This window comes from Sciurus carolinensis, chromosome 10, assembly GCF_902686445.1.
Source record: "Sciurus carolinensis chromosome 10, mSciCar1.2, whole genome shotgun sequence".
Lineage (NCBI taxonomy): Eukaryota > Metazoa > Chordata > Mammalia > Rodentia > Sciuridae > Sciurus > Sciurus carolinensis.
The window spans coordinates 86,258,837-86,273,651 of NC_062222.1; the positions used below are offsets into that span (position 1 = coordinate 86,258,837).

Here is a 14,815-nt window from a genome sequence, read left to right on the forward strand (position 1 = left end):
ATGGGTAACTGCTGTCAACTGAAGAGAAGGTAGTAGAATGAACATTTTTTTCTCATAAATCAAATGCTAAATTTTTGCTGGCGGTGGTACTGATTATCACTCTCTTATACTAGTTTGATGTCACATGTTCTCTACAGAACTTACATGAATATTATCTTGAATTTTGTAGTACCACCACTTCATAGATTTCTCTTTAGAATCATATACAAATCCATATATTTTTACTGGTTACATGTTCATGAACAATAATAATGTAATTACATATAGATATTTTCAATGTCTTAAAAATAATTGGTGCATTACAATTATACATAATAGTTGGTATGCTATTTTAAAGTATCTAGATAATTATATTAAGCGAATGGTGATCATTATAAGGATATGCTTTCTGCTTATAAGGAGTTCTCAATAAAGCATAAAATATACCAAAATTTACTTGAAATATTTAATGTTCGGATACCTGTGAAATATATATGTATACCTTATGTGAATATTTCTCTAAAATACATGTTATTAAATGTATGCGTTTTCTTCATAACCCTTAGGTGTTCATTATTGGTCATTTCTCTGATCTATCAGTAAAACAGTAATTACACTGTTGGAAAAGAGAAGTATGATTCTTTTGTTTTGACCACAAGACCTCATCACCTCTATGCTGGTTGGATAAGATATTTTATTCATGGGACACTTCTCCTTCTTCATCATTTGATACTTGTATAAAGTCCTAATCTGAAAGATTTCAAAAGATTAAGTCATTGTTTTTTGGAAACCTAGTTATCTAGGAAAAGTCTAAGCCCTAATTCAGTTACTTGGTTTCTCAGAGTGAGGAATTAATACTGTTACACAGACCTTCGAGGGATTTGGAAACCAGGTTGATTCTGTTGTATATTTTAAGAGACCTTAGTGAACTTTGTGATCGCCTGAGGGTGCTTGAATGATGAATGCTTAAAAGGAAGAGAGAGGAAACACCATAAGTGGAGATAAAGACTTTAAAACCAAGTCTACAATTTTTATTGATTTTTTCCTTAGAGTTAGTCCTATATGTTAGAATAGGAAAATCTCAGAAGAAAGCTATGTTTTTGTTCCTTAGCGAAATAAGTTGATGCCCAGGAATTTTAATGGCAAAATATAACTTATACTCTGTATCCTTTCCCAGTAATTTCTTATGTGATTTTTCCAGAGGAACTTTTGTATGGACCACTAGACTCTGGCTAATAGCTAGATGATTTTTCTGCTTGAGAAGTAGCTGCCATTTTTAAGCAGCTATTTCCTCTATGTTATAGTTTGTAAGATCTTTATATTATGAGTCAAAAGTACTAAAACCCAGAAAAATATCTGAGATGTCATAAGAAATAATCAAGATGAAAAACAAGGACAGAGAATAGAAATATAAAACCCTAGAGCAATTTTAATGAAATAAAATTGAAAATTTATAAGTAATTTTCAAACCTTAGTGTCTGGATGAACTCTAAAATATCTTATTTGATCAAATTGTTAAAGATGTAGCTTTTTTTTCTGTTTTATTAAGAATTCAAGTTCTGGGGCTGGGGTTGTGTAGAGTGCTTGCCTAGCATGCATGAAGCATTGGGTTTGATTCTCAGCACTGCATACAAATAGATAAAATAAAAGTCCATTGACAACTAGATATTTAAAAAGAACACAATTTCTGAAAAAAAAATAGAGATAAAAACTTAAATTTTCCCAAATGTATACAAAGATGTGTTCTGAGTTAATGCTTTAAAAAAAACCTAGTCAAAACAACAAATTGCAAATGATTAGGAGATCATTAGAAAAAATAGTAATTAATAAAAATTCATGGGCACAGAAGGAGAATAGAAGATAAAAGAACAAAAAAGAAAAGAAAAAAGAGAAAGGGTGCGGAGCAAAGATTAGAGAAGCATGTAAGGAAGTAGGTGTTTTAGGTGGAGCCAAATATTTGTGAGAGAGGTAAGTGTTGACCCACTGAAAGACAGATATTTTCAACTTAACTGGAAACAAAGGCTCATGATTTAAAAGTTTGTAATTTTAAAGAACATCAACTAATGAGAATATAAAATTCAGGAATTATATGAAAAAATTGAAATAAATTATTATTGTTAGATTGGAAACACACTTGCCTTGGATAGAGAGATTAATTTTGTGTGGTATTTTATATAATAAACAGTCTGATACACTAATCCAATTACACAGTCTCAATTCTTCCATGTTTTTAGATGACTCTTAAGTTTACACTCACAATTTGTGGTTCCTCTTTAATCATCAGTCTGAAATTTCCAATTGTGTACTAGAAATTAAAATGTACTTCAAACTCCAGATGTAGAAAATTTGCAACTTTTTCTCCCTAAACTCTCTCTTCTAAACTACATTTTTCTTTGCTTTTATTCTCAAGGTAAAATCTATGTCATTTTCAACATATTGCTACCTTTTTATCAACATAGTTAATTTATTGTCGACTTCTTGTAAATATACTGTAAACTTTCTCAAATTCCTCATTTTCTTTCTCTTCTGACCGTTATCACCCAATATCCCATTACCCCATTCTCATGGATTATAACATTTTTTCCTCATTGGTTCTCCTCTATTATTTTCCCCTTCTTTTAATCTCTAATGTGGTACAAATCCATCTTCCTAAGTATTATAAGTTCTCATGTTACTCATTTTCACAGAATACAGACAAAATACTTTCGACTAACACTGAAAGATTTATATCATCTGGACACTTCTGGGCTACTTACCCCCTACGATGTAGTGGTTCTCAATCCCCCTTTGTCTTCATTCATTCATTTACTTGTTCAACAATTATTTTCTATGATACCAGGTATTATGCTATGTTCTGAGTATGAAAAACAGTAAATGATGACATGGTCCCAGATCACAGCATGTTCATAACTAGAAGTGAAAAGACTGACATAAAAATAAAAACCTGAATGTAGGGCTCTAAAAGAGTCAGCTATGGAAAACTTTGAAACAAAGGAGATGACAGGGTGGAGTGGTCAACTTTGAGTGGCAGCTCCCATGTAGACTGGAGGTGGATGTTAGACTAATGGAACAGGGCATGCAAGGACATGGAAGCATGATGGAGTCTGGCGTGATGTGAAATTATTCGAACACAGGTTATCTGTCGCAGAATGAAATGCAAAGAGGGGCAGTGGATCTAAGATTGAGGCAGAGTATCTCACATTTAATGTGAAGAAAAAGCAGAGTGTGGGCTACAGAAGAAGAGTTCATGAATGTGGTGAAATTATGAATATTCTTTTCTTATTCCTACCATTTTCTCAGTGGAACAGGATAGGTAGTAGCTAAAAGTAAGGATGGGCCAAATGGTGCTAGAAGTTTGAGGAAAAGACAAACATGAAATAATATTTCCAGGAGAATTACAAAGCATTAGTAGAAGATGGAGTTTTTAAAAATTCTTGGTCTTTTGAAGGTATCAACCCAAAGTATCTTGACTTACAATCCAATACACATACACACTGCCCCTATTTGATACCTCTAATGTGAAAAATATAACAATGTGCACTGGGAGATTAGAGGTTTTCAATATTTTATCATGAATGTATTATATAGTAAGAATCTGAACCACTAGTAATATAAAAGTGCACATCATTTACTGTAGATTTATCATGGCATGCTTTTCTATTAAAGTCTCTTTGAAGCAAGTAATAAACAAGCTAATAAGAGAGAGAGATACCACTCTAACACACAAAGCACTTTGTATCTGTGTTAATAAAGGTATAACGAATTCAGTTATGCAGGACTTAGGCATAAAGAATTTCTAAGACATTTCTTTTGCCCCCCCAACCCCTAGAAAGATCTTAACTTATTGAAACTAACTGTTCCTATCCAGTAATCACAGGATGCAATTAGATCCCAGGTACAGATATCTTGGCACTAAACCTCATATGATGGAAAAACAACTTTATGGCACAGATTCAGAAAAAATGCGTAAAATTTCATAGCACAAATTCTATCATAAGCTTTAAAGAAGCACTTTTTATTCTTTTCCCCTTCCTTCCTATGTCTTTGCTAGTACTGTGCTTAATTGTAGAATTTTAGGGAGGGAGCATGAAGTGTAGATTTGAAAGTTGTGATTTTTCTGATTTATTTTTCATATTCATATCCTTTATTTACAGACCAGTCACAGCTTCCCGAACATCTTTGCCACTATGGATGATCATCCTCCTTGTGTTTGGAGTGTTGGCTATCCTTGGAATAACTATTGGTCTCCTGGTTCATTTTCTGGTTGTGGGTTTGTATATATTTGTATTTATTTGACTTTGTTGTAATCTCTATTCCCATTTATACTGAAGATAAAGAAGCAATTGCAAACCATGAATTATTTCACTTTAAGATGGCATCAGTGACTCGAGATCCTAGAAATAAGCATTATTAACATTTGCCATTATATTGCACACATCATTTTAATATATGTAGTTAAAAGAATAAATATTCTTTCAGAGACATAATTCAAGTGAAGAAATGAAGGATACATTGTGAACACTGAATTGTGAAAAGGAGTTGAATAATTTTAAGATCTTTTTTGCTGCTTATCTTATAACCTGATAAACTGCAGCTGTAAAGTTTGGTCTTTATCGTAAATAAAAATATGACAATGCACAGACAAGTTAACTGCAATTAGCAACATTCATTTTTAAATTATTCATAAAAAAAATCTTCAGTTTTTGTTTAGGATGTATGACTTCTTTCTCCATTATCTTTAGCACTGTGAAATATTTTAACAGTTTTAATAGCACCATGTTTTATTTTAATTATGGTTCCTCTCTTCTCTTGATTCATATAGAACTTGTAGTCGAAAAATCAACATCATCATTTAATCATAGTCTCATTGGTAACTCATATAATGGCTTCATCCATATGAGCATGTCTCTTCCACAAAATAATCTTCAAGGGCAGTGGTCATATTGCAATATAAAACTTTTAGTTCTTAGTATATGCTAGCAACTCTTACACCATGTCTAGCATGGTGTAAGTACTTAATATCTATCCCCTGACTAGAGATAAGATGTGACATATATCAAGTGGCTTAGTATCTATGAAAATTTCCAAAGGAAACACCATGGATTAGCTGTGGGTTTTCAAGTTAGGCAGATTGAACTTTGATTTTTGGCTCCTTTTAGGATAATATTTGGTAAGTTATTAAATCACTCTGAGACAGTTCTCCTGAAATATTGAATACTTCATGAGGTCTTTACAAATATCTTTCTTCAGTGGATAATAAATGGTAACTATTTTTATTCATAATCTAGTAACTGATTAAACAGAAATCTCATTATAGTATATAGTCCTTTCTGTCTGAACCAAGATGATGTAATTCTTCTTTCTGACCTTTTTCTGATGTATTTATACATGAATGCATGTGTGTGTGTGTATTCTTGTATTGGTTCTATAAACACTTTCCACAATACCTGGGGGTATCTAATCAACTGTACCAGAAAAATTCACATGGGTTTTTCAATATGCCATTCTAAGTTGGTATTATTATGTAATCTACATCTGAGTTTGAAGTTCATTTAATTTGAATAATTATTGGTTTACATCTTTGTCTCACAGAGAATAGGACATACTACTATCAAGGTAGCTTCAAAGTGTTGGGTGTCCCATATAATAGAAATTATGAAAAGGAGACATCACCTGAAAATAACTATATTAGTAAAATTCTTGAAACTAAAGTAAGTTAGTATTTTTCTACTTTCATTTCATTGTTAATTCTTTGAAATATAAATATATTATTGGATTTTGATGTTTGACTATGTTCTCTCTTAACAGATGGTAGATGCATTTCAAAGTTCTAACATTTACAGACAATATATCAATTCTCAAGTTCTCACACTGGTGTAAGTAAAGAATACTAATCATCAAAATCATCATGCTTATCATTATACTTCAAGTTCTTTTGTGATAGTCTCTCGATATGTTGCAGTCATTAGCCAATAAGTTACTAATATCCAACATTATCATAAATATCAGAGAAATTGTTCAGTACAAAACCAAAGTGAACATTGGGGCTATATTGTTGAATTGTTGAATTCATTAAATCTATCAGAAATGTTTTTAAAATTTTTTTTTTAGTTGTTGATGGACCTTTATTTATTTTAAAAATTTATTTGTATGTGGTGCTGAGAATCGAACCCACTGCCTCACACATACTAGGCAAGTGCTCTACCACTGAGCTACAACCCCAGTCCCTCACGAATGTATTAACCTTCAAATTATGCATAACTTATCATTCTGATTTCCTAAGTATTTATATCCAGAAAACTTAGATGGTCCTTAGACCAGTATTTGATGCACTAATATTTTATTTATCAGTATCATAAATATAAACTATTTTCTCTGGTGTTTCTACTTGCAAGTTGACTTAACATCTTGTGGAATTATCCCCAGAATTCTTATTAGATATGAGGTAGAAGACAGGCTTTGATACCAAGGAAAACCCTTTAGTCACCATATCAAGAAGCAAAATAACTTTATGTGTTTTCTGCATATGAATTTGGGGTAGCAAAAAATACCAGAAAGAGCCTTAAAATGCAGTTAAACAACTTGAGTCCAGTCTTTGCCATTTAGTAGCCCTAGAGTCTTGGGCAAGTTGCTGTACCATTTTGAATATATTCCTCTCTATTATGAAATGTTAGTGAAAACATCTGCCCTGCCTTACTAAGAGAACTGTACTCAGAATTAAAAAGATAATGTGTGTGGAAATATTTGCAAATAAATACATTTCAAGTGAAGGTGATTATTGCTTTACTTTCATCAATGTCACCAATATTCTCCCTTCTTCCCTGGTCCTGGACTCATGTGACTTCTGGAATTGCAGAATGGTTAAGGTTCCAAATAGCATTAACCTTGGGGGTCAATTTTAGCATTGGACAGAAATGGAAAACTCAAGTTGAAGGTACCAAATGACTGCAACCTCCAGAAGGCCTTTCTACTTTGTTTTCCAGTGCATGTAACAGTGCAGGTATCTGTAGGGTCAAGACCAAGTGATAGAGAGGCCACAGGACAGGTTTTGGTTTGGCACGTACTACTGCAAAAATCAAACTTATGTAAGTCAAGTGCTTGATAGGAATGTGAGTCGAGGGCTTGGTAGGAAATGTTACCGATTTATATGTCAACATGCTGAGCACCCCTTAGGGAGACCCAAAATATGATGATAACACTTCAGACACTAGCCTCAGGGCTCCTTAATAATTCTGTTGGTCAAACTCTTAGGCTGCCCACCATTTCCCCATCGATCATCAGATTAATATTTGAATCAATTTTGGTCAACATCTTCTCATCACTTCTAGCCCTTGGATTGCATTAAAGATGCTCCTCTCTCTGAGCCCAATCTCCCAGACTCCATGGTCACTGAATGACTAGACAATGGGTGATGGAGTGCATAGTGTAAGGAGCCCTGGTTATGGAATCAGCTGTACTAACTCTAAACCCCACTTAGTAATTGTATATAGAGTATATTACATAACTTATCTGAGCCTCAATTTTTCCATGTGTATAGAACATGATAATACTTATATTTCAGTGTTCTAATGTATACAACAAAAGGTATACTAATAAATATGATAACAGAAAACATCAGATGCACAATAAATGTTAATTACTATTATTATCAACCAGTTATTCTGTAGTATGATTCCTCCTTATCTCTGTTGATGAAATTTTCTACTCGATGATGAAGTAGTAATAACAATATTTGAAAGTCCAGTGTATATATCACCTCTTTCATAAAAATATTTCTGATCCTTAAGTAAAAAAATGACTTATTCTTCCTCTGAGCATCTCCAGTTAAGATAAATATCTTTCTGCCTCTGCCTCATTTATTAGTTATTGTATGCATGTCTGGAAATCCCTGGAGGGTAGAATTGTGTCATTATCATAATTTGTGTCTTAGCTTTCCCTATTTTTTCAGATTTGTAGAACAGAATATTCTAAACTGAATAATACAGCTGCATGTAGGCAAATGGATAATCCTGTGCTTGACCCAATTTGATGGTAGTGCACAAAGCCATTAAAGAGCAGAAGCAGCCAAGATACAAAAAGTCAGAGAGCGAGGAAGGAAATGCTACTTTTAGCAACATATGAAACCTTTGTGTTGTTTCCAGTCCTGATAACAACAGTCTGACAGCACATATATGGCTGGTATTCAAGGATTCCAGGTCAACCAAGGAAACCACAAGACAAAGAATTGAAAACATCTTACGTCAGATGCTGAAGAGCCACTCTGGATCCTTGCCTACAGATCCAAATTCTCTTAGGCTCATGGGTAAGCTTATGCATTATACCTGAGCAGTGTTATTTTCATTATTTTGTCCCTAACACACATCATACATACCAGGCACAAAGCTGATCTTAAATATATTTTAAAATGAATTTCATTTTAAATCAGAATAATTATTTGTTTTCTTTATTGTTAAAAGCACATTTAATAATGCCACACCTTATAGGTGGTTTGGGGGAAGGGGAGCTGTTTCTCATTCCAAAGCTGATACTACTTCTTTAAGCAATCTTTATAAGTAATGGTGTGCTTTGGTTTTCTTTTCATGATCTCCTCAATTTTCAAAAACAACATTGGATCTGCTGTTAAGAGACTGGTCAGTTTTCAAAGTTATTTTTGTATATAGACCCAAATTAGGTTCACTTTTGGAGACTCACAATTTTCCACTTTAGATGATATAGATACAATTTCAATTAAATAAAAAAAGTCTCCCATATGGAACTATGAAGATGGTATTTCCACATAATACATTTACATATAGGAAGGGAAAAATTCCAGTAAACCAATGTTCTCTCCCTTCTACTGACTCTTCATCCTGAGATTCCAAATTATTTCTGGACATTTTTGCTTTGCTAGACCTACTATCTTTCTACATTGCCTCAGGCTCAGTTAATTATTAAATAACTATGGATTTTTTGTTCAATTACAGAAATCAGTAAGGTTGAAGCTGAAAAGATGATCAACAACCGTAAGTTCAAATACTTTTAAAATTAAACATGAGATAATATAAAATATAAGTCAAGAGTTATTTCTCTTCACTAGACACAGTTCTATCTAAGTGCTTCATGTAGAATAATTAATGCAATCTTCGTAGCAGTGCTAGACAGGCATGCTTATGATATTATTTTAGAGGTGAGGAAAATCAAACACAAAGAAGAGAAATAATTGCCTAGATTTATCCAACTTGTAAGTTGTGGGGCCAGAATTCAAACTCAGGGAGTCTGGTTGCAAAGTGTATGGACTTAATTGTGACTTTGCCTCCCACATCTTACACATTCTCCAAGTGCCAAAATATCTTGGAACTATTATGATGGGTAGATAGGCAATCCAGGGGAGGTTAGTGATTTCTGTATTGATTATATTTTATTTCTATCAGTGTAAAATGTTGTTGAATATAACTATATCAGGATAACTCAGCTTAGTCTCTGTTTGTAATCAAATATTATCTTTTTATTCTGACTGGAACAAAACTTACCCTCCCTGAAAGGTTGTGGAAGGCGACCAAGGATGTCAGCTACGTACGATAGAATCAAAGGAGGTTCTACTGCTCAAAAAGGAGAATGGCCATGGCAAGCAAGTCTGAAATTCAATGGCCGACACTACTGTGGGGCATCCTTGATCAGTGAGAGATACTTGGTAACGGCAGCTCACTGCTTTCAACGGTAAGTTCATCACGTTGCTCATCTGTGGAGACAAACAGCTCTGCGCTCGTCCCAGTTTGTAGCTGTTATACCTGCTTAATTCTTAGTTGCACTCTCTTTCATCCTTAAAAACAAAAACAAAAAGGCATTTGCTGGTACATGTATGAAACTGGAGGACATCATGCTAAGTGAAAAAAGTCCAACTCAGAGATTGACCAAATTATGCTATGTACACATACAAATACACCACAGTGAATTTCACCTTTATGTACATCTATAAAGCACACATTTAAAAAAATAAAACCTATAAATAAATAGAAGGAAGACCAAAGAGCAAAGGGAAGAGCAAAGGAAGGGAAATAGCTGAGGGAGGAAGAGAGGGAAAGGAGAAGTACTGGGACTGAAGTGCAGCAAATTATATTCCATGCATATACAGAATGAACCCCAATACCATGTGTAATTACACTGCACTAATGAAAACACTAAAAATATTACCAAGGACCTACAAGTAGGTCCTGGTTAAAGGAAAAATTACATGGTAAGCCTAACGTTTTCATATCACACCGGTAAAAATGAGAAGGGTCATGATTTTGGGTACTTACTGTTTTCTTGTGAGTGTTGTCTTCATCACTTTACACTTCAGATCCTAAACCACTTGTGGCTGCTAAAATGTAGCATCCTATTTCTTATCTCTCTCTCTCCATAAATCAATCTCTCTCTCTCTCTCTCTCTCTCTCTCTCTCTCTCTCTCTCTCTCTAAGTGCTCCACTCTCCTGGTCTCTTAGGCAAATATGACTCAGTCCTATGCAAAATACTTCTTTCCCTAAGAAATCTTCCTTTTCTTTAAACACACAGATTTAAGCCTGTCTGTTTTGTGGTCCCACTACACACACAAGAATTTAAACAATGGCTGGAGCTGTAACTCAGTGGCCTCACCCATGTGAGGCACGGGGTTTGATCCTTAGCACCACATGAAATAAACAAATAAAATAAAGGCATTCTGCCCATCTACAACTACAATTTTTTTTTAAGAATTTAAACAGTTATTAAAATTGCCTGTGTTTGTGCCCATCTTTTACTTTACGTAAGCTTCTTAAAAGCATGTTATTTATTTTCATTTCTGTTTCCTCATCGCCTTACATAATGCATGGTATAAGGACTCAAGATTTTTAAAATGTTTAAAAATGAATTAAAAGATCAAGTTGTACCATTGCAGTGGACTTTAGGGAAAGAAATACTAATGTCATAAAAAAGTGTATAGTAGATGCAGAATTTCCACTATCCTCTATAAAATGCAGAATTTCTATTTCTTTTCAAATAAATACAAAATACATGATTTTTGTTTCTTTAGGTCAGAAAATCCAAAAAACTTCACTGTTAGCTTTGGCACTAGAGTAAGTCCCCCCTATATGCAACATTATGTTCAACAAATTATTATTCATGAAGACTACATCAAGGGTGAGCATCACGATGATGTTGCAGTTATATTGCTCACTGAAAAAGTTGTATTTACGAACGACGTACATCGAGTTTGTCTTCCTGAAGCCACGGAGATTGTGCCACCAGGTGAAGGAGTTGTTGTTACAGGATGGGGAGCACTTACATTTGATGGTAAGTCCAGTGAAAACTTAACACACTGTGTAAGGTAAAAGAGCAACAAGAAATATGAGCAATCTAGGTAGAGTCCTAGGCATCATTTACCTCCAGATGCCCAGTACACTCAGGTAATCACTCAGGGAATGTTGCTTATGAGGTTATGACTGCAAAGTGCCTTGGTTTGGAACATTCCAGGAAAATCTGTTGTGTAGAACCTCCCTTACCAGGAGAACCTAATTGAGAAGGTTCTGGGCCAAAGATAAAAGAAGAAAGATGAAGACTTTGAAAGGCACACTTGGAAGATGATGATTTGAATTTTGTTTTGAAGATTTTTTTTTTTTTTTTTTTTTTTTGGTCAGTTTGAGTGATAGAACTGAGTGGGCTTTTTTATCCTGAGGGGCAACCATCAAATAGAGGTCTTAAAGAGGACAAAGGAAGGTTTCCACCCTGCTCTGTTAACAGCCACTCTTTTGCTGATGTTTACTTTCTGTAGGTGAATTCCCAGAGTTACTTCAGAAAGCACCTGTGAAAATTATTGATACGAATGCCTGTAATGCTCAAGAAGTGTATAACGGTGTGATAGAGGACACAATGCTATGTGCAGGGTACATGGAAGGAAATATCGATGCCTGCCAGGTAACTCTGGAAACTGTTCATAGTTCATAGTGTATAAATAACTGCTATTATTTTATGAAAATCATCAAGATGGAGACAATTGCATGCTTCAATTAACTACTACTTTGACGGTTCTGTCAGTATCCCTCTAAGCCTTGCACTATAGTAAGTCTTCTCTACATACAAGATGTATTTCCAAGTTTTTAACACTTATGTTGAACTTATTCTGCATTGGTTACTATCCTAAGTTCCTTTACAAATATGAATACATTTGGTTCTCATCACAATCTTATAATGTAGGTACTATCATTACTCTCATTCCATAAATAAGAAAATTGAGACAGAGGAACATTAAGTACTTTGTACATGGTCACACTCCTAGTAAATACCAGAACTGGCATGTATTTCCAGGCTATCTAGCATCACAGTCCATCTCTTAACCACATCTCCAGAAAAGAGCAGTCTCAGAAATGTTTTACTTTCAGCCCAAATTCTTCCTAAATTCTTATCTCTCTCTTGAGTAGTGTTCTCAATAATTTTCTCAGATATGAAACCCTGAATTTTGAGTATAATCATACTGTATATCACCCAAAAGCTTTCTCATAGAATTAGTTTGTAACTTTTCAGAGAACACCTTCAGGTTTGGGTAAATAGCAGAGAATACATTCCATTCAGTCACGCTGAGGTTAAGGATGGTACAGGAATGGTATATACCTTCCTCTGGTCTCCATGAAACAATAACCACTTATGGACTTAATCTTGGCTTAATATTTCCTGTAACTGAAGTATCTAAAAGAAAATTGTCATAATGATAAATGTTCTTTGTTTTATTTAGGGTGACTCTGGAGGACCACTGGTTCATCCCAATTCTCGAGATATTTGGTACCTTGTTGGAATAGTGAGCTGGGGAGTTGAATGTGGTAAAATCAATAAACCAGGGGTTTACATGAGAGTGACTTCCTACCGCAACTGGATTGCCTCCAAGACTGGTGTTTAAGAGAAACTCATCTTGTACCAACTAGTTCAGGACATTTTTGACTGTTCCGCCTAAGCCAGATTTAACATGCTTTTAAAGTTAGTGTGTACCACAGTTGAAAGAATAATACCCTGAGGGAATGTTTATGAACTTACATTTTAAGAAGAAATAATAAGACAAAATAAGAATTCTCATTTATTTTGGTCCCGAAAGGCCTAGGTCAAGAAAGTACTCCCACCAAAAATAACTGTTATAATACTATTTATTTTTTATTTCATTAATCCACATCATAGTTATCTCACCCCAACTTAAAGTTCTTGGTTTTTGTCATTCAGACTTTGTAGGATTATGAAAGTGTGTCTTTGTCCATGGCAAATTAGCAGGCAGCATGATGAGATATGAATTGGAACATACTATGTCTACTTTGATGTCACAGCTTTTGTAGATAAAATGTGGCTGTGACCTAAACCTTGTCTGAATATAAGTACTGAGTTATAGTTTTTGAGGATCTTCATTAGTCATTGCAATTATTGTGAAAGAATGTTGCCATCATCAAAACTAGGCCAAACAATGCACTTTAAACTCATAGAGATAATAATTTTTCAGTGTTGGTATAAATTTTTATGGAAATTCCTTATTGTAATATATTTGAAAACAATAGCTATAAACCATAAAAACATGTATTGTATTTTAATTAAATTTAAAGGCAGACCATCTTTTTCGATGACTGTTTTCTTCATCTTTTGGGGTTTTGTTTATTTTCTTAAGAGTTCTCACATGGTTCCTTCTCCTCCTTTTTCCTCTCCATCTCCCCTCCTTCTTCTCCCTTTTCTTCTTCCTTTCTTCATACAAGGTGAAGTGGAGAATGGGGGTGTTCCTTGCATGCTTCAAGATGAGTCTGGCCCAGCTCACCTTGGGCCCCTTCAGTCTGCAGACTTTTGTGAGATGGCTGCCCATCTTCTGGATGAGTTTCCACTTAGTCTAGGAAGTAGTTCTCCAGGAATCATAAAGGTGGTGATCAGTAGTCTCAGAGCCCAGGATGTGCAGATCCAACAGGGTCTGATTTCAGATTTATGTCAGATTTATGTGGCTTTCATATCATTCAGACTGCTGTGCCATTCATCTGCAAATGGCTACCAGTCCACCTGGCAGAGGGGAAAGCCACTGTTTTGTTTTTCATCTTTCACAGATGCTGGCTGCCCTGGCCCTTCTCCACCAATTTGCAGAAGTGGCTCACACCTTCCGGTGCCATGTTTTTATGGTGGGAATAGAGGCCAAGAGAGGTAGACAAGGGAGGCCTGCAGGTGCAGGTTAGCCAGGTGACTGAAAGCAGCCTCTACCTTCATGCAATTGTAGATGAAATGTGAGCTCATGGTTAGTCAGCAGCAAAGGAGCCAACCACAAAAAGATGGTATTAGTCAGTCTTGAAAGAAGGATGTTGGTAAGGCCAAGAAAATGATTCTGGAAGCAGCAGTAAGGCATGGGGAAGAAGATGGGGGCTCAGAGGCTGAAGGGAAAAGGAAAGGTAGTTCAAGAGATAAATCTACAGACTGTGTTTGTAGGTAGATGTTCTGTAGGCTAGAAATAAGAATTTTATTATGGTTTTGGTCCCACAGTCTCTGGAATTGAGCATAAAGTCTTGTTTTATGAACCATATAGCCTTCACAAGTTAAGTGACTTCACTCTGTAATATTCACTATGGAAGAGTAAATGATTATATCAGTATGACTGAAAACTTGATTTAGAGATTTTTGTGAGTCCTTATACAGTATTCAAATTTTATTTAAGTTTCAATGACTTAGAATGAATATAAAAGAAAATCTTTTACTAAACTTTCTGAAAATTTTTACTGAGCTTTACACTATCTACCAATTACAAATTTTGCTTTATCAAAAATGTGGAATAGGAGGTTTTTCAAGATGGCGGACTAGAGGGTGGCTGCATTTCACGTTGCTCCAGGATGCAAGATTCAAA

General features: G+C 34.7%; 1 protein-coding gene across 1 annotated transcript; it reads left to right on the forward strand.

The window, feature by feature from the left end:
* Nucleotides 1-4,065: 4,065 nt before the first annotated feature.
* Nucleotides 4,066-12,862, forward strand: LOC124994279 (transmembrane protease serine 11B-like protein). Its single transcript, XM_047566038.1, has 9 exons — nt 4,066-4,249; nt 5,572-5,690; nt 5,788-5,855; nt 8,121-8,281; nt 8,943-8,981; nt 9,501-9,675; nt 11,006-11,265; nt 11,744-11,886; nt 12,701-12,862. Exons 1-9 carry the CDS (start codon nt 4,066-4,068, stop codon nt 12,860-12,862), a joined length of 1,311 nt encoding a protein of 436 aa, XP_047421994.1.
* Nucleotides 12,863-14,815: the final 1,953 nt, after the last annotated feature.